The following is a 20,596-nucleotide window of genomic DNA, read 5'->3' as shown; positions in this document are numbered from 1 at the left end:
TAAAATGTGTGCCACCATGCCCAGGCCCATGTGGAGACTCTTTAGGGATAAGTTCCTAATTAAGCTAATGTTTGCATATTGTTTCCACGTGTGTGGCTAAGTATGCGGATCGTAGTTCCTCCATAATAGAGTCCTAATCCTCTGCCCCACAGATTTTGTAGACATCCCCTGACCGCCTCATGACCTGTGCATACCCACACCCAGAATAAACATCTCTAAAATATATTGGTATTTTTAAGAAAATAAATAAATTTAAATTTTAAAAATGGTTGCCATCACATCTTTATTGCATACCCAGGCAAATACCTTATCCCACAACAAATGCATCCCACCCCAAGAATAAACACTGCCCACTTACAGAGTTTGAGGTGAACTCAGGATAGATCTATTACTGAGGCTGGGGAGCAAAAGTGGAAGGAGTGTGTGTCAGGAATTTATGGAACTAACAAAACCCAAATTCTCCCAGCAGGGAGAAACAGGCCTTGCCTACTCCAGTAATGCCCAGAAGAGCTCCTGGCAAAGCACGTGGAGGTCTGGGGCTGGCAGCATGTTTGGAGGTGACGCGCCCTTGTAAATCAGTGTCCAAGCTGCTCAGGCCATCGTGGGGCAGCGTACTGAGAGAAGACACTTAGTGACCTTTAACCTCTCCTACCCAGGCACGAAGACCTGGGAGGGCGGGGCCAGGTTAGCTTCCAGTGGAGCCAGGGTGGAGACCCACACCTTTCTGGGTGTGTGCAAATTGCAGTTCTGCTCTGTGCCAAGTGATCCTCGTGGAACCCACCCAGGGTCTGATGAATTGGCTTCCGAAGATGAACAAGTCAGTGAGGAGTTAGATGAGCAGGTGTTTGCTCCCATTCACGGGAGAGGTAAGAGTCTCATCCTGAGTTGCCCAAGACTCCCACCTCCAAGAAGTACCCTAAGAATGAACAAAGGAACACACTGGAACACTGCGGAGAGGCAGTCTGTTAGGAGCAGCAGCCCCAGACAGAAGGACAGCAGTGTGCCGGACGGGGAGCAAGCTCTCGTGTGCAGTGCCCCTGGGATGCTCGGGATTCCGCTCGCATCTGCAGGGCTCCTGGCTGGGCCTGCTGCTGACTCTGGTTGTCCTATTCTTCTCAACAGCTAGCTGTCCCCTTTCCGCCCCTCGTAGTTATTGTATGGACTGGCCGGGGCCTGGGCCCTCGGGATGGAGAAATCCTTTGGAGGACTTCGGTTCTGTAAAGGAAGTGATCGTTTGGTTAGAGCATCCATGGCCATCTCAGGGAACCTCCAGTGCTCGTCTCAAAAGGTCTCTGCAGGTCCCCCCTGGGCCTGTCTGTGCCACCCCAACTCCGAGGGGCACAGTGTGGGAAAGCAGGCGTGCCATCCATCCCTTCAGGATGGCCACTAGGGAGCCACCAAAGTATCTGTTCCCAAAGGACAGCTGTCCCTGGGAGGGGCCAGTGAGGAACGACAAAGGTCACTTACCTGCAGCTGAAAGTGAGTTGAGTAAGGAGCGTAGAGTGTGTCCCCTGTCTCGAGACCTGAAACAGAGGGGGGGGGGGAACTGAGGCACCTGGGCCACACCTGTGCTTCCCTCACCGCGTCACTTGTCATGGTGTCTGTGACGGTTGGTCCCTCGGGGCCTCAGCAGTTCAAATGTCTTGCAGGGAAAGAACCCGCCTTCCAGCCCCAAACCAGACCCTCCCATCCCAGGGCCATGGGGACTTATTCATGTCCTGACCTGGGAAGAGTTTCTGAGTGACTGTATTGTGGGTATTTGGGGACAATCACAGGGTGTTTGAACTTGAGCTGGCTTTAAGACAGCCCATTCGTTTCCTGATGAATTTACTTGGCCCCGCCCCCTTACTAAAGGCTTCTTCATTAAGATAGTGTGAGGACCTGGCCAGGGAGGTGGACATCTGTAATTCCAGAACCTGGGAGGTGGAGGCAGAAGGATCAGGAGTTCAAGGTCATCTTTAACTACACAGTGAGTTCCAGTCCAAACTGGGTTCCATGAGACCTTGTCTCCAAAAAACAAAATAAGTCCTGCCAAGGTATCGAGCTCCATCTCAAGACCCACGGGTAGAAAAATGCTGAAACTTGTCCTCTGACCGCCATATACATGTGTGTTGTAACTAAAATGCGCGTGCGCACACACACAGTAAATAAATAAACAGTATTAAAATTTTCAGACTAAAAATAAATAAACAAGCAAAGATAGTATGTTCATAAGGTGTGCCCTGCCCTGTAAGAACTACAATAAATACACAAATCACTACCAAATGAGGCAAGCGCTAACAAGAATACCTCGGTCCTACAGGCACGCTCACACACACACAGTGGAGCCGTTTCTAAGACAGGCTGGGGAATGCTGGACTCTGAAGCAGGCAGAAGACCACATCAGACAAGCAGCTGCACCCTAACCAGTCATAGAGACCGGGGCTTCCGTTGTGGAAGGCCTCACTACTTATGCAGACCTGGCAAAACAGGATGTGGGGAGAAATGTGAGCTAATAGACACTGACTAGAAAGACACCTGAGAACGGAAGCAGCCAGGGGCCCGAAACACAAAAGGCAAGGCGTCAAGCCAGCCACACGTCCACAGTCTCAGCACGCCAAAGACAGAGGTGGCAGGGTTAGCATCTAGTGGCCAGTCTGCTCTTCACAGCAAGTTCAAGGACAGCCAGGACTACATAGCAAGACCTAGCCTCAATACAGGAAAGTCTTTCACACACTTATACACAAAGCTTCCTTGCCATGGTGGACTCTCGCCCCTCTGGAATCAGAAGTCAACATGGTTTGCTTTGGGTCTTAGTACTTTGTCAAAGCAACAGAAAGGTGACTAATAAAGTCACTGGTCTACTAATACAGATGGTGGTTTACTGATACAGATGTTAGCCTACTGAAGATCAGAATCTGTAAATGGCCAGTGAGTTCCTTATAGTTTGGGGGTTTTGTTTCAGGGGGCGTTGGGGTTTATTTTAAGATTTATTTTTATGTGTATAAGTGTTTTTCCTGTATGTAAGTACACTACCATGTGTGGTATTCATGGAGGCTAGAAGAGGGTACAAGATTCCTGGAGTTGGGGTTGCCAGTGGTTGTGAACGATGGAGTAGATGCTGGGCAGCAAACCAGTCCCCTGCAAAAGCAGCACGTGGTCCTAACCATGAGCCACCGCGCCAGCCTGTTTGGTTTTGTTTGTCTGCTTGCTTGTTTGCTTTCTGAGACAGGGTCTCAGTACAGGCCTGAGCCTCCGCACCCCAGTATTCTTATGGTTACAGCCAATGCCTCTGCCTCTGCCTCTGTCTCGGCTTTTGCTTCTGGGTTTTGTCGTTTGTTCCCTCCTGTCTCTGTCCCTCTTTTCCATAACTGGGATGACAGGGTGGGCTCCAGGTGCCTTGGCTGGGATTACAGTCTGGTTAAGACAAAACCAGGAGACACTAGGGCGGTTAGGAAATGTCCTTCGGCTGGGAATGAAATTGCTGGTGTGATTTCCAGAAAATGGCAGGTCTTATAGTTGGGAATGTTTTTGTAGCTAGTTTGTTTTATTTTTCTTGGAGTTTTTTGTTTGTTTTGGGTTTGGTTTTTTGTTGTTGTTTTGTTCGTTTTCGTTTTTTTGATACAGGGTTTCTCTATGTAGCTATGGCTGACCTAGAACTCGCTCTCTAGACCAGGCTGGGCTTGAATTTACAGAGATCCACCTGCCTCTACCTCCCGAGTGCTGGGATTAAAGGCACGCGCCACCACCGAGCAGCTTGTTTTTGTGTTCCTGAGAGCACCTCATGTACGCCAGGCTGGTCTGGAAATCCTTGTGTTGCCAAAAATGACCTTCAACTTCTGGTCTTCCTGCCTCTACCTCCCAAGTGCTGAGCTTACCCACTTTTAGTGACGCTGGAGGGGTCTCTTTTTGTTCATGCTTAAGCAAGCACTGCACTGACAATCTACATGCCCACAGGGTATTCTGAGACACAGTCTTTCTACATGACCCATCTTAAACTCATGATCCTCCTACCTCCATCCCCTAAGTGCTGAGATTAGAGACGAGATGTGCGCACACGAGCCTGAACTACCATGTCCAGTTTCTGCCCCCATCTTTATACCAAAGCCTCCTGGACCGTACCTTGGGTGATTTCCTCTTGGGAGTAGGCCCTGTTCTCTACGCCATAGCTCTGCTTCATGAGTTGAGGTTTACAGAAAGCATCCTCTACTGGGTAATCTGTGGGGCTCCGTTGCTTCGGGAGCAGTAGAAACTCGGGGAAGACGTAGAACGCCAGGAAAGCCCAGCCATTGGCAACCAAGGCTGTGCAGAGAATCGTGTCGTCCCACTCAGGGCGGATGTCGGGAATCAGGAGCAGGACGATCCAGGCCACCCAGATGGCAATGGAGGCGAATGAGGTCAAGCATATGTGGGCCCCGTGTCTCTTCCAGCCGGGAAAGGACCCGCAGAAAACGAAGAGGGATGCGAAGAAGGTCAGCGCCATCAATAGGAGCACGTAGATGAGCAGCATGACGAAGTCCTCATTGCGCCGAGGGGCGGGCAGCTCGGAAAAGACATCGACATTGGTCCTGTTCATGGTGAGGACCAGGTATTCAATGGCAATGACGTCCTGGACTAGGCTGAAGCCCACTGCCAGGCTGAGGATCACAAGCCACGACAGGGGCTTCCTCCCTCGGACCAGCTTGATCAAGTCGAAAGCGTGGGCCAGGAGGCAAGAGAAGCAGACGGCGAAGAGGACCCCGAAGAGGAAGAAGCGTGTGGGTCCTGTGGCCCCATCCAGCTTGATGATGAAGGCGAAGGTGAGGCCAAAGACCCCCAGCACCCCCAGGAGGAAGAGGAACTGGGTGGGGAGCACCTTTCGCCTGTTCGAGTCCTGCACTTTGCAGATGAGGATCAAGAGGGCAAACATGAAGGCCACTGTGGCCACAGCCCCCACCGCGGCGAGCGTTTCCAGGGCGATGCCCCAGGCTTCAGCCAGGTCGCAGAGTCTGTAGTACCTGGGGTCCAGGTCTGAGCGGCAACCACTAGGGGCAGACATTTTGGTTGGTCCTATGATTAAAATAAGAAGGAGCATAGTCAGGGACCAGGCAAGCCTCTGAGACACAGGATGGAAACGGGACTGTGTTTAGTCAGTCTCCCTTGTAAACTTACTACATTAAAACTAACCGAGGAGAGGGACTCGGACCTCACTCTTCTCTGAGAGTCTACAGGTAGTTTACGTTGCTGCGGATGGGGAGATTCAGCCACTGGCAAGTGCCCATGCTTCTGCATGTAACCCTGACTAAACTCGTTGGTCCCATCCTCCAACCTACTCACCCCTACATATCCACAGGCTCACACCTGCAAAAGTCAACTCTTCTGTTCCTCCTACGACAAATTCTAGGGGCCAGTGAAGACAGGGAATGAATCTTATATTTTCGATTTAACTCTATTAATCTCCTTTGATTTGTTTTGTTGTTGTTTGGCTTTGGGATTTTTATTGTTGCTTTTAATTTGGTGTTAATTAATGTTTGTATTAGTCTTGTTGTCTGAGATGCAGCCTCTCTGTGTATCCCTGGTGAGCCTGGCACTCCATATGTGCCCAAGCTGGCTTCAATCTTCTGGCGGTCCTCCTGCATCAGCCTCTTAAATTACAGGCGTGAGTTTCCATGACCAGTCTGGAACATCACTGGCTTATTGCTGTCTTTTGAGAAAGATCTTTCTATAAAGCCCAGGCTGGCCTCCAGCTCGCTACCCTCATAGCTCAAACTCCCGTACACTAAAAAGGTTAGAAGTTCCCAGCTGAGAAATGACCCACAAAGCCCAGAATCTGCTCACCCATTAGAACCAGAAACTGGCTGCGTGGACCACAGCTGACTTCCTGTCTGTCCTTAACACCTCAGGGAAAAAAGCCTTTTTTTGTTCTGTCCCTTACCCTTGTTGCCCAAACCCATGACTTCTAAATACTCTGAAGAACAGGAAGACAAAGGACGAAAGACACAGGAATCTTCACATGTGAAAGCCTGTGTCAGAAAGACACTGAAATTCAAAAGGGCTAGACATGGCTGTCTATGGATCCTGAATGTCTTAAATAAAAACCTATGAGTTACTATGACACTTCTAGACTATCACTTTTGTCTTATTGTTTGTCACTTGTGTTTTTTTTCTCTCTCTCTCATTAGTTTTTCTTTCGTCCTTTCTATTTTATCGTTTCTTGAGGCAGGTCTCATGTAGACCAGGCTAGCCTCAAACGAGCTTTGTAGCCAAGGATGGCCTTCACCTCTGCTGGCTCCCCCTGAGTGCTAGGATTACAGGCTGGCACCAGCATGCCTGATCCTTTCTCTCCTTAGCCTTCTTTTCCCCTGTGGGTTTGCTCGGTCCACAGCAAGTAGGGAGTCCACTCAAGAATCCGGGGTAGATCAAATAAATAAATAAATAGATAGATAAATAAATAAAAACAACAACAAAAAACTTCCTCCAAATTTAAAGTCAGGCATGGTGGCACCTGCCTTTAATCCCAGCACTCAGGAGGCAGAGGCAGGTGGATCTCTGTGAGTTTGAGGCCAGCTTGGTCTACAGAGCGAGTTCCAGGACAGCCTCCAAAGCAATACAGAGAAACCCTGTCTCGGAAAAAAAAAAAGAAGAAGAATCTGGGGTAGATTCTACAGCCAGCTGTGTCTGGCTGGGAAGGGTGTAGCCATGGAGGACTACTCTTCGGGAAGGCACAGCACTCCTCTAGAGTGGGACAGAGAGGGGGAGGAAGAGGTCAGAAATGAGAGGGAGGCCAGGGATGGAAAGCACTGAATGGAACCAGTGCACAGCATCAGCTGCATCAGGGCCTCTCTCCAGGGAGCAGAAAAGCAATGAGTCCGAGTTGCCTCACCACACAGCAATGCTTGCAGGTGAGACTTTGCAGCCGACTTACAGAGTGCCTGCTACTGTGGGATACTGTGCCCACCCAATAAATAAGGACCTCACTGCCCCCCTCTCCCATCCCATGTCTTTACGATCAATTCAAAAGGCAGAGAGAGCCATGTCTCACTAACCAAAGAACAGCCTCGTCAGCACGGACGGAATTCAAATACCCGCTTCCCCTAAGGAGGCAAAACACTTGGGGAGCTGAGGCAGGAGGATTACTGTGAGTTGGAGGCCAGCCCGTGCTACAAGTTTTAGTTAGTTTGGGCTAAAGAGTGAGACCCTACCATGAATAAGTAACTGCTAAGTTAGGTGAGACAAGCCATCCTACTAAAATTATTTTATTCATGTAGTAATGGGTAAAAAATTATGTAGATGAGTAACATATACACATGAATTCACTTATGTAAATGCATAGTGTATACATTGGAATTTTTAAAAAGTATTCATTATGTATACAGTGTTCTGCCTATATGCTAGAAGAGGGCACCAGATCTCATTACAGATGGTTGTGAGCCACCATGTGCTTGCTGGGAATTGAACTCAGGATCTTTGGAAGAACAGGCAATGCTCTTAACTGCTGAGCCATCTCTCCAGTCCATGCACTGGGATTTTTAAGAGTTTTTATCTTTAATTATGCGCATGCAGGTGTGTCTATGTGTGGGTATGTTCATGTGAGTGCAGGTGCCCTCAAAGGCCAGGAGAGGGGGTCAGATCCCCAGGAGCTGGGGTTACAAGTGACTGAGTATTGAGTGCTGGGAACTGAACTTCAGTCCTCCGGAAGAGCAGCAGGCACTGTGGCTGCTGAATGGTCTCTCCAACCCCAGTCACTAGAACTTTGTGTACAGCGTGCTACTCTAAATGTTTAACTCTGCCTCCTTACTTTTTAATGAAACTTGGCTCTTCAAGGTTCACTTTACATTTTATAATCAATCATTCAACAACGTTCACTTCTGCCGGGCGTTGGTGGCGTACGCCTTTAATCCCAGCACTTGGGAGGCAGATGCAGGCGAATCTCAGTGAGTTGGAGACCAGCCTGGTCTACAAGAGCTAGTTCCAGGACAGCCTCCAAAGCCACAGAGAAACCCTGTCTCGAAAAACCAAAAACAAAAGTTTGATTCTATGTCTCTGTAGCATCTGCCCTTCCCTACTCCACAGCTCAGCTAAACCTCAGTCCCCATTGTGAGATAATAAGAAGGTGGAAACTTCTGGACATGACTGTACACACCTATAAACCCAGCATTTAGAAGAGGCGGGTGGGAAGATCAGGAGTTCAAGACCAGCCTGTGATGCATATTGAGTTTGAAGACATCCTGAACAATGAGACTCTGCATGACTCAAAACCGAAACAAGATCACTTGATCAGACGAAGGCATTTAAATGGCACCTTTGGGAGTTTTAGGGGGTTAGATGAGGTCATTAGCATAGAGTGCCCATGATTGAATCCTGGTTGTTCTATAAGAGGGGGAGAGACCAGAGAAGACACGTGTGCACCCACAGGCTTCCTGTTCCATGTTGAGTGATGCCTTGTTGTCATTGGACACTTTGTGGGACCATGAGATTTTTGCCAGCAAGACAGCCATTCCCAGATGCTATCCCTAACTCTTGAGCTATAAGAATGAGCTTTCTTCTCTATATAAAGTCATCCATCCTCAGCTGTCTCACTATAGTAATGACAACTAACACCTGAGTCCCACTGTGTGCCAATCACGAGAACTCTGGGCGGGGGGAGGGACATTGCTCAGTAGTAGAATTGCTCAGTAGTAGAATTCTTGCTTAGCACGCAAAATGGCCTAGGTCCAATCCTCAGTAACACACACACACACACACACACACACACACACACACACACACACACACACACACTAGCCCAGTCTCATCTAGAGGTACAAGGGCAAGACAAGGGACACACGTCTGACATGTCATCTCATCCTTCCCCGCCCTTTCAGATTAGTCACAAAGGTCTCTGTTGGGATGACGCTTCTGTTTCTCCATGTTCCCTGGCCCTCCTTGTGCCAATTCACCCCTCTGGGTTCTGCTGTCTGTGGACAAGCATCTGTTAATCATAACCACTTGATCTTTGGGAAGGACTTTGAACCTGATGACGATGAATCTTGACAGAGATCAGCAACCTCTGGCCTAAAAGACAATTGCAGCACTAAACAAAGGAACATAGGCATTGGTCCCTAGCTTCTCTGTAACTGTGCAGGACTATGTCCTGCTTGACGCCTCCCAACTCCGAAGACCAGGGCATTTGGTGGTGTGTCTTTTAAATATCAAGCATCCATCTAGTTGTGTGTGTGTGTGTGTGTGTGTGTGTGTGTGTGTGTGTGTGTGTGTGTAGAACCTAGGGCCTCATACATTCTAGGCATGTGCTCTACCCCAATGCCACAAATAACCTTTTAGAAAACTTTCATGGTTTTGTTTTTAAACTATGATTTATGCACTTTTGGTTTTTTTCTCTGTGTAACAGCCCTGGCTGGCCTAGAACTCACTTTGGAGACCAGGTTGGCCTCAGACTCACTGAGATCCACCTGCCTCTGACTCCCAAGTGCTGTATGTTTTTTATGACCCAATGCATTTCATTAGGGCTACATATAGGAACATGCAGCTATTGAAGAAAATGCCTACCCCCCCGGCCCCCCCCAGCCCTCTCAACCAGTAACTACGCACAAACCCTCAGGGGGGTGTGGGGCCTTGTGAGCCCCCCCTCCTCTCACAATAGGGTGTGGACAAGCACCGGTGTGGTTTTTTGAGACAGGGTTTCCTGCAGCCCAGACTAGCATCAAACTTGGTCCTCTTTCCTCTCCCTCCCAAGTCCTGGGATTACAGGCCTGCACCACCCCAAGCAGCAGCACAGCAAAGAGTCTTAGTGAGTATTTTGTGTGGGGGTGACTAATTTGGGGGGAGTTACCAATGTAATTCACCTATTAACCCTCCTCCACCCTTTCCCCAGCTGGCTGGGATTGCTCCACAAGTCTAAAAGTGTCCTAAATACTTGGAATTTAGTCGGAGGACAAGAAAACTCACTTGAGAAGCAAGGGTGTGTGTATTGAAAACCTGCTGCAGCACCAGAATATGATCCTAAGGAAAGAAAGAAGCCACGAAGGTGCCGAACACAGGTTCTTAGCTTTGCTGTAGAGTTTTTTTTTTACGCTAATTTACTTATGTACTCACTCATTTGGAGCAGGGAGGCCATGTGTACGCCACAGTGCACGCGTGGAGATCAGAGAACAACGTGAAAGTGTCAGCTCTCTCTTTCCACCATGCAGGTCCCAGGAATCGAACTCACGCTCCCAGACTTAGCCACAAGCCCCTTTACCCCCTGAGCCATCTCCCCAGCCCAGCTTACTTGTTTTTTTGAGACAGGGTCTTACTTTAGCTGAGGCTGGCCTAGACTCCTGGCAATCCTCCTGCCTCAGCCTCCCGAGTGCTTGGATAACAGACCTGAGCCACACGGGCTGCAGGATGGAAAATTACTTGATGTTGCCTAAATCTGGACAGGTAAGGAAGGAACATGCAAAGGCGGGGGGGGGGACACGGACGGACGACGACCTGGAGGGGAGAGAGGAGAAAGGGGGGACTAGAAGGGAGGTTTTTGCTCAGCTCAAATCCAAGCCCTGTTACCCTTCACATTTGGAATGGTTTGAACATGAAATGTTTGCACACTTGGTCCCCAGATACGAGCCAGCCTTTGATGGGGACTTCCTAGAGAACTAAGGCCATTGGGGGCGAGCTTTTAGAGCTCTTAGCCTGAGCCAGCCTCCTGGCCACCTCTGCTCTGCTCCCTGATAGCGGAAGCAGCATAGCCAGCCGCTCATAAACACCTGTCACCACACCTTCCCCGCCATGGCGGTCTGTGGCCCCCTCAAAGTGCCAAAATAAATCCTTCTCCCTCTTGAGGGGTCTTTGGTCACTAGTACAGCTGGGTTTCAGGTACACTGTGTATGAACCACTAACCCCTGTGAACCCGTTTTCTCTTCCGTGAAGCAAGGGAAGTACTGTTGAACCGGGGCACTGCGCCCGCCCGCCCGCCGTAGTCGGCATCACTGCTCGCCCGCTGGGCAGTGCAAGCAGAGAGCTTCTGGGGCTCTCTCCCAGCCCTGCCTTCTTCCTCACCCCACCTCCTATCACTAAAATATGTATGGAGAACTTCAAAAACTCCCAAACCAGGCCTAGGGGTGAGTGAGGGCAGGGCAGGGATGGGCTGGGAGTCTGAGGGACAAAAGTTCTGTGGATAGTGTTGGCCCTGGGCGCGGCCTTAGCATGTGGCACTGGCTGGGGTGGAGGACAATCGCCAGCGTTTGATGAGCCCCCGGTTCTACCCTCCACTTCCAGACTCCTCGTCAGCGCTGTAGCGGTGGGGGCGCTCACTGGCTTACCCCTGGAAGCTGGCTCCACATGGCCCTTCCCAGCAGACCTCGCAAGTGAACGTGCTGAGGAACTAAGACAGCTCTAAGCTTATCTGTCCTCCTTCTTATGTCACCAAAGGGACCACAGGGCACGTGGCACTACCCTGGGGGTGGCATCAAGATCTCAGCCCTGCAAACTTGTGACTCTGTAGCATTTCCTTGTTTTCTCTATTCTCGAATTGCTATGTTCAGTCAGTAGTAACAATAGTCACAGCATCACGAGGCATTAAATGCCAACTACTGCCACATGCTGGATCGGCACTGTGCTTAAATGTTATGCTTTGTCTCACATTCTCCTATTTATAGGTTCTTAACATATGATCTCATCGGCTATTCTAATAATCTACCTATAGGTTAGTTCCTGGGAGATGAAGTTAAGGAAGAAGCTATGGGCCAGGGGATAAGATGATTGCCACATAAGTATGAAGACCCAAGTTTGAGTCCCCAGAACCCAGTTAAAAGCCCAACAGGGCAGCCTACAGGGAGATGGGAGGCCGGAGACTCTGTGCTGACTCTTGGGCCAGCTAGTCTGACGTACGTACGCAATGGTGAGCAAGAGACTGCCTCAAAGAAATAGAAGGTAGACTCAACAACTGAGGTCGTCCTCTGGCACCTCAGACATGCACATACATTTTTTGGGGGGTGGGGTTTCAAGACAGGGTTTCTCTGTGTAGCTATGAATGTCCTGTAGGCCAGGCTGGCCTCAAACTCACAACTTACAGAGATTCACCTGCCTCTGCCTCCCCAGTTCTGGGATTAAAGGCATGCCGCCACTACCATGTGGCTTGCACGTAATTTTTTAAATGTTTAATTTAAATATCTATTGTCACAAAGGAAAGATACTAATCATTCTATACTTCAGCTAGGCTTGGAGGCCCGTGCCTGTAACCCCAGCTACTTTATCTTGTAAGTATACAAGAGGATTACAAGTAAGTATACAAGAGGTCTGCCTAGACTACATAGCAAATTCAAGGTCAGTCCGGGAAACTTAGTGAGATCCTGTGTAGAATAAATAATTTTTTAAAAATTAAATATGTGTGGAGAGCAGTGCAGAAGAGGAACGAATAAGGACAGAGTATGAGACCAGACGTGATGGTGATTGCTTTGAAGACCAGCAGGAGGCAGAGGCGATCAGATCTGAGTTCAGGGTCAGCCTGGGCTACATAGCACGACCCTATCTAAACAAGAAAAAAAGTTATGACATAAATGTGTGAAAATGCCCATATCTACACAAACACATAATTAAAAATAATGAAACAGATCTATCTTAGAATTCATAAATGTCTTTGGAGAGGACCAAAGATGGGTAGAGCGATTTTCTTTTTTTTCTTTTTTTTTCTTTTTTTTTTTTTTTTGGTTTTTTGAGACAGAGTTTCTCTGTGGTGTTGGAGGCTGTCCTGGAACTCGCTCTTGTAGGCCAGGTTGGTCTCGAACTTACAGAGATCCACCTGCCTCTGCCTCCCGAGTGCTGGGATTAAAGGAGTGTGCCACCAACGCCCGGCTGTAGAGCGATTTTCTAGCAAACAGTTTCATCCTTGCTTCCCTTCCTCTCTGTGTCACCAGCATGGTCTCGAGAGCCTCCCTGTTCCCCAGCTTCTCTCCACAGACTTCATGGTCTCGAGAGCCTCCCTGTTCCCCAGCTTCTCTCCACAGACTTCATGGTCTCCAGAGCCTCCCTGTTCCCCAGCTTCTCTGCACAGACTTCATGGTCTCCAGAGCCTCCCTGTTCCTCAGCTTCTCTGCACAGACTTCATGGTCTCGAGAGCCTCCCTGTTCCTCAGCTTCTCTGCACAGACTTCATGGTCTCGAGAGCCTCCCTGTTCCCCAGCTTCTCTGCACAGACTTCATGGTCTCGAGAGCCTCCCTGTTCCTCAGCTTCTCTGCACAGACTTCATGGTCTCGAGAGCCTCCCTGTTCCCCAGCTTCTCTCCATAGACTCTACAGCGGTTCTCAACCTCCCTCATGCTGCAAACCTTTAACACAGTTCCACAAGTCACGGTGACTCACACCTATAAAAATTTTTCGTTGATATTTCACAACTGTAATTTTGCCACTGTTAGGAATCATAATGTTAACAGTGGATAAGCATGGCATCAGATATCCGACCCCTGTGGGAGGGGTTGCGTCGCACAGGTTGAGAACCACCGCTCCACGCCATCATAGAGTCGAGCTCTGACTGCCAACGGGTCCCCAGAACAAGCAACCCTCCAGGGAGTCAATCTCTCTCATCAACAAGCACCAAGTGGGCAAACCCCACAGCACCCAGAGGGCGGCTGCCGCCCTGGGAGAAGCAATAGAGTGAGTGGATCAAATGAGCGACAGGGCGTCCACTTAGGGATCTCGGAGAGCAGGCTTATGGGAATCACAGCCTCACCTACCTAACAGAGTGAGTGGATCAGATGAGCGACAGGGCGTCCACTTAGGGATCTCGGAGAGCAGGCTTATGGGAATCACAGCCTCACCTACCTAACCAGGATGAAGAGGGGGAGGTGCAGGACAGACCTGGGAGAAGAGGCATGAGAGATGATCAGAGGACTGAGCTTGCTGTGAAGGTAGGATTGAGAGGGAGACCAGGGGGAATGGGCAGGGGCAGATCAGCTCCGAAACTATGAGCAATTGGTGTTGCCGCTGTCGCAGGACTGGGAGCAGAGACACTCGGTCTAGTTTGGTTGGAAATGTAGGACAGGCAATGAAGCTATCAAGGTAGGAGAGCCCACATTTTAGTAAAATGTTATTGTGCCGTGCACTGTGCCGCTTAATCCTCATACTCCCACTTAATGCTCGTTTGTCTTTAAATAGGGTCTCACCGTAGCCCAGCCTGGCTTTGAACACAGTATGTAGCTCACAGAGGTGAGCTACCATAATTAGTATCTTATTACTCCCTTTGACAGCCAAGAAAACTGAGCCAGAAAGAAATTAAATAATTTGTCCAAGGCAATGTGTGTTTTTTTACTTGTCTTTCGTGGGTTTTGACATATGCAAATTATCCCAAAGTGTCTAGTTACATTTTTTTAAGTTTTCAATATGTGTGTGGATATGCGTGACACATGTGTGCAGGTGTTCACAGAGGCCCAAAGAGGGTACCTGTCAGATCCCCTGGAGCTGGAGTCACAATCATTTGTAAAGCACCCAATGAGGGCTCTGGGAACTGAGCACAGGTCTTCCAGAAAAACAAATGCTCTTAACCGCCAGACCATCTGCCCAGCCCCCACCCCTTCTTCCCTCCTTCTTTCTTTAATCTTTTTGACTTTACAAGACAGGGTTTCTCTGTGTTGCCCGACTGTCCTGGACCTGGATCTGCAGATCAGGCTGGCCTTGAACTCAGAGATCCACCTGCCTCTGCTTCAGTACTGGGATTAAAGGCGCGCACTGCCTGGCCTTTCTTTAAAGACAGGGTCTGGACTTGTAGGCAACCTAAGCTGACCTCAAACTCACGATCCTCCTGCCTCTGTCTCTTGAGTGCCAGGATTCCTGGTGAACATTACCACACCCGACATTCCAAAAGTGTTTTCTGTGTGAATCGGAATTTGGGGCTGTTTGAGGCCTTCTCACACAGAATCATACTTAGTACATGAAGTCATTCTGCTAGTCAGAAAGCCCCTTCCCCTCCCACTCACAACTCGGTTGCATTTCTTCTCCCAGTTCAACCTTTACTGGGATTTTTTGGTTTTTTGTTTTGTTTTTCAAGACAGGGTTTCTCTGTGTAGCCTTCACTGTTCTGGAATTCACTATGTAGACCAGGCTGTCCTTGAACTCACAGAGATCACCTATCTCTGCCTCCCCAGTGCTGGGATTAAAGGTGTGAGCCACCACCACCTGAATGTACTGGAAATTTTATCACATTATTGTTAATCCCACCTCACTCCAAATGTGCAGTTCTCATCCTAGACTTGATAGTAAAGCATTTATTTCCATGTGCCTGGTAGTGACTGCATTGACACCAGTGCTGACAAGCCTGTCGGATAATAAGTTCCATGAGGACACAGAGCAGGCCTTCTGGCTGGTGGCATCTCTCTATATATATGTTCTAGCTAGTGGCATCTCTCTCTATATATATATATGTTCTAGCTAGTGGCATCTCTCTCTCTATATGCTCTGCTTAGTGGTCCTGAGCAAGTGTTTTGGACTAAGATTACCTGCTGAACACTCACTCAAATGTGAGTGATGGGGATGAGGTATTATGTGAGACAGGGTCTCATTCTCGTGTAGCTGGGGCTGGCCTCAAACTCCCAACCCTCCCGCCACCATCTCCCACGTAATGGGCTCTCATTCGTGAACCAACACACCCGGCTAATGGATTAAGAACTTTTAAGATGAATGCATGCAGATGTTTCTGACCCTCCTACTTTTATCCAGGCTGAGTTCTTCCAAGGGAGGAGTCCCACAGAAATGTCTCTGCACTTGAAAAGGGATTAGGGAAGATGAGAAGTACCTCTCTGAGAGCCCCTGGACCGGGTAGCCCGCCCAGTTCCCATCACACAAACATGACACACCGTGGCAGCGTCCTGTGAATAATGCCTTACTAACAGAACCGAGCTGAGTTTCCAGGTAGTGAGAAGGAGAACACATCATCATCGTGTAACAGGCGAGGACACACTTGACAAGAAGGCTCATTGTTCACCTTCACGCAGGACAGTGGAGCTACCCCACCCTAACGCCAAAAGCAAGTGGACTTTGATGAAAGAGAATGCGCAATAGGACACTAAGAACCACTGCGTGTGGTGGCACAGCTCCGGGATCCCAGCATTTCAAGGGTCTTTGTGAGTTTGGGGGCAGCCTGGTTTACATAATGAGCGGCCACACATGGCTATGGCCTGGGTTTTACACCGGTGCTTAGGATTCTGACTCAGGTCTTTGCGCTTACACATCAAGCACTCTTACCACCGAGCCATCTCCTCTGCACCTATAGACTAAAAAATTGGTCCTTGGCAGATGTCATGTGTAAAATAAATCACCAACAAGATCTCAAAAATGTTTTCTGGATACTTTAACGGAAGCACTGCCTATCTTCATACCATTCAAATCTTCATTATTAACCAGATAATTCAGACCCTCTAACTTGGTGGTTGTCAAGCATTTTCTGTAATGGCAGTAAGAAGTTTGGGCTCTGGAAGCTGTGACTTTGTAACATAAAAGCGGCCACAAATAATATAAAAACAAATGAGCATTAACACTTCCCCATGAAACTTTTCCTTTTTTTTTGGTTTTTTTGTTTGTTTGTTTGTTTTTTGTTTAAGACAGGCTTTCTCTGTGTAGCTTTGGAACCTGTCCTGGAACTCACTCTGTAGACCAGCTGGCCTTGAACTCACTGAGATCCACTTGCCTTTGCTTCCCAAGTGCTGGGATTAAAGGTGTGAGCCACTACCACACAGCCCTGATGAAACTCTTTAATCCCAGCACTTAGGAAGCTCAGACAAGTGGATTTCAGTGAGTTTGAGGCCAGCCGGGTCTACAGAGTTCCGGGACTGACACACAGAGGAACCCTGTCTCAAAAGAGAGACACGAGGAGGGGGGTTATGGAAGGAGGGAGGGAGGGAGGGAGGAAGGAAGGAAGGAAGGAAGGAAGGAAGGAAGGAAGGAAGGAAGGAAGAAACTATTAAGTAAAAAACAAAACTACGGGCTATTTTGGACCATAGCCCATACTCATAGTTTGCTACCCCTGCTCTATCCGATGGAATTTATCCAAATGGTCGTGAATGTTTACCAAAAGCTGAGTGTCATTTAGAACACAAGAATCTGAAAAATCTAAAATAAACATACAAGCTCGGTGCAGTGGGGCACACCTATAATCCCAGCCACTTGAAACAGAGAAAGTGTAAAAGCATTTGAGTTCTGGAGTTTGGAATGTTCCAGGGCAAGTGATAAAGACTTGGTCTCAAAATGAAAGGAGAGAGAGAAGGAAGAAAGGCCATTAAAACAAAAATAAAGGGGGCATGGTGATGCATGCCTTAGTCTCAGCACTTGGGAAGCAACGAGTTCAAGGTCAGCCGCTCTATGTGGTAAATTCTAGGCCAGCCAGGGCCACAATGACACCTTGATGCAAAAGGGGGTGGTTAAAATACAAACACTGAGTTTTTGGAAGCACTGAGAATATAGAAGTAAGTTTGATTGGGGGCAGCCTGGTCTACACAGCGGCTTCCAGGTCAGTCAAGGCTATTTCAATCCCTTTTTCAAAACAATAGCAGGAGCTGACAAGTGGTAAGGGCGCTTGCCGCCAAGCCTAAGGACCCCAGTTCCATACACAAGACACATCGTGGCAAGAGTAAACCAAGTCCCTCAAGTTGTCCCTTGGCCATCACATGGGCACTGTGGCATGCTCACACCTACAGACAGAGGGGATGAGACTCCAACAAACAAGAAAAGGGTCAGCCTTGCTCTGAAGGTCAGATCGCCTCAAGTGAAAATCCTGTTGGATTTACTGCCCACTGTGTGATCACACCGTTCCGTCTGTGGATCTCCAGAAAGAACAGTGGAACCCTCCATCAGAATTCCTCCTCACACTCGGTTACCTCTCAAGAATGGAATAAACAGAATTGAAAATGCAAGTTTTCAGCCAGTCACAGAAGGAGACTGTGCAGCCACGGGGAAGCAAGGATCTACACACAGAGAAAGAGGATCTAGGATCTACACTGAAAACATGCTTGGGCATCCCCAAAGACCCCCTCAGCATAGGGACCTCAGGGACAGGTGGCTGCTTGAAAAGTTACATGTTTCTGCAGAACCAGGAAACATTGGACTGCCTGGCGCCAGGTAGAGACCCTTCTTGGGAAATCACAGAGATGGCCCTGGCTGTCCCTTCCCTTTGGGCCTAGAGGCCAGCCTCTCCATTCTTGCTTTGATCCTAGGGCGGCTCCTCCCAACCCTTCCTCCCTTCCTTCTGTCTGTGGTGGCCAGGGCACAATCCCCTAAGGGTGGAGTGCTGGCTTCACCCTCCTCTCCAAGTCCCCATGCCATTGTGTCTGAAGTGGCTAAAGAATTCTCCTTCAGGAATGAGCTCAGAAGCAGTGGCTGATTCCCAAGGACCCTTCACAGGCTTCAACAAATGCCTCTGAGAAGAAAGCTGGGCTGCAGAAAAGTAAAGGAATGTTGGTCCAGGCAGGCTTTGCCATTTAGGAGCCTACAGTATAGATGTTTAAGGCACAGTTTTGGTCAGGTGTGGTGACCAATGCCTATAATCCCAGCACCCTGGAAGCTGAGGCAGAAAGGACGGTTACAAACTCGAGATCAGCCTGAATATCTAAAAAAATAAAATAAAAACAACAGCCACCATTTCCTGTCTTCAGATTCATGAGATCAGCCAACCTGCCCCTGCGTACCACTGTGTGCCGTGTGTCTCCTCTGGCAAGATGAGCTTTCCACCCTCTCGCTGGCCAGGCAGGAGTTAGAGGGAGAAAGGTCCCGGAGGGGGGGGCACTGGGGAAAGCAAAGGGGGCGTGGAGGAACACCAGGGGGTCTTTGTTCTGTCACCCCTGAATGTAAGGGTTTTGAGGAAAATCTATCTAGAAGTCTCTCTTTGAGCCTTGTCTCCTCTGGGAAAGAAACAGCTTACCCCACCCCCGCCGCCCCCCACCCCGTTGCCCCCTGCCCCCCCACTCTATTCATTCACCATCCCTTGAAACTCAGATGGGAGTTGGAAGCTCAGTAACAACCCGTCTTTCACCAGGTGCTCAGCAGCAACTGGCAGTAGCCTAGAGCAGTCCAAGACGTACATCTTTTCATTTCGGTATTTAAAAATATTGTTTTTATGTTTCGAGACAGGGACTAATGTAGCCCAGGCTGACCTGGAACTCGGTATGTAGTCGAGGCTGGCCTTGAACTCTTAATCCTGTACCTTCCAAGCCTGGGCTACAATTCGAGACTGCTTGCTTATTGGTCTTTCCCCTGTCTTAACCTGGGAAGCCCAGAGAACGCACTCCGCACTCGGAGGGGAGTGAAGTAAAGGCATTACCTTCTCGGTTCCAGCGGTTTCTCCTAGCCCGCCAAAGCCCATCACAGGTTGTCTACGCTCTCCGGCCCCACGGCTCCCCATGCCCCTCTCTCCGGATTTAAAGCTGGGGCCCCGCGTGCCCTTCTTACCTGGGCGCCGGGGCGCTGGGGGTGAACCGAGAACTTGCTACCCCTGGCTGCTGAGCACGTCCCGGGACAACGATCCCGCCTTGGCCCGGCAGAGCAGTTATAAAGGCTTCTGTCGCCGGAGGGAGGGAGAGGGTGAACCGAGGGACAGGGGGCGGGGCGGGGCGGGGGTAGAGGACACGCCTAATCCAGTTCCGCGGCACTTCTCGCTGTTATGAAAATAAAGTCACCGTGCCAGAGAATGAACCGAAAGCCTCCCTGACGTCAGAATCACAGTCACTCATGAAATAGGGTGGCGGGGCTGTGGGCTGAGCACCCGAGTGTGCCATGCGTATAGCTCCCCACGACCCGGAGCGCTGGTAAGAAAAAGGCCACACGGTGAACCCAGCTATGGATGGGCGCTGCTGGCTGGCGTCTCCTAGAGGGAGCCACACCCGTTCTCCCCCAGGGCACTCCGGAGCCCCAAGGGCGAAGACCTAGCCAGCAGCTCCTTTGTTACTTTGTGCGGCAGAAGCAGGTCTTCATTTTCCCCCTTGGCATCACCCCCATCACTCTTCCTCCGGCGCACAGGGAGCCAGGCTTATAGAAAAGAGATGGCCACCCACTTGTGGGTCTCCCAGTCAAGGTGAAGGAGGAAAAGACCGAGGAAAAGTTCCCCGGGGACCCAAAGATGGATCGGCAAAGCCCCTTGTGGGAACTGCAGTGGCATAACCGGGTTAGAATAGCCCTGGGCAGAGAGATCATATTGGCATCTTCCTAACTAGCTCTCCAAAAGTGTGACAAAGCGGGTTGATAGGAGCAGGACACCTGATAAAATTTTGAAACGAAGGAATTTGCCTTCGGTGTCTGATTCCACCTGTTTGGGCAGGTGCCCGCAGCTCTTCCATTAGCAGGCCGGTCTGGCTGACACCGTGCAATGGTCAGAAAGTCCTGGAATGTGTTGCTGGGTTGGGTTCTACCCCGACGCCTCGGTGGGCTTGGGCAATTGGACATTTAAGGTGGTGAGGAAGGCCTAGGACCGTCGTTCTCAACCTTCCTGTGCTGCGACCCTTTAATACAGTCCTCCCTGCTGTGTGGTGACCCCAACCATAAAATTATTTCCATTGCTACTTCATAACTGTAAATTTGTTACTGTTAGGACTCTCAATGTAAACATCTGTGTTTTCCCATGGTCTTGGGTGACCCCTGTGAAAAGGTTGTTCGGCTCCCACAGTGGTTTCAATCCACCAGTTGAGAAC

General features: G+C 49.4%; 1 protein-coding gene across 1 annotated transcript; it reads right to left on the bottom strand.

The window, feature by feature from the left end:
• Window positions 1-266: 266 nt before the first annotated feature.
• On the bottom strand, window positions 267-19,515 carry Gprc5a (G protein-coupled receptor class C group 5 member A). The gene is made up of 4 exons (XM_005072876.4): window positions 19,362-19,515; window positions 4,102-5,028; window positions 1,468-1,523; window positions 267-1,215 (listed from the first exon to the last, which is right to left on the bottom strand). The coding sequence occupies exons 2-4, from the start codon at window positions 5,015-5,017 to the stop codon at window positions 1,123-1,125; spliced, it is 1,065 nt and encodes a 354-aa protein (XP_005072933.1). The 5' UTR covers window positions 5,018-5,028; window positions 19,362-19,515; the 3' UTR covers window positions 267-1,122.
• Between the last annotated feature and the right edge of the window lie 1,081 nt (window positions 19,516-20,596).

The sequence above is a fragment of the Mesocricetus auratus genome, unplaced genomic scaffold (genome assembly GCF_017639785.1).
Source record: "Mesocricetus auratus isolate SY011 unplaced genomic scaffold, BCM_Maur_2.0 Super-Scaffold_100001, whole genome shotgun sequence".
In the NCBI taxonomy this organism is placed as follows: domain Eukaryota; kingdom Metazoa; phylum Chordata; class Mammalia; order Rodentia; family Cricetidae; genus Mesocricetus; species Mesocricetus auratus.
The sequence above is the reverse complement of the archived record's forward strand: the minus strand, read 5'-3'. Positions and strand labels throughout refer to the sequence as shown.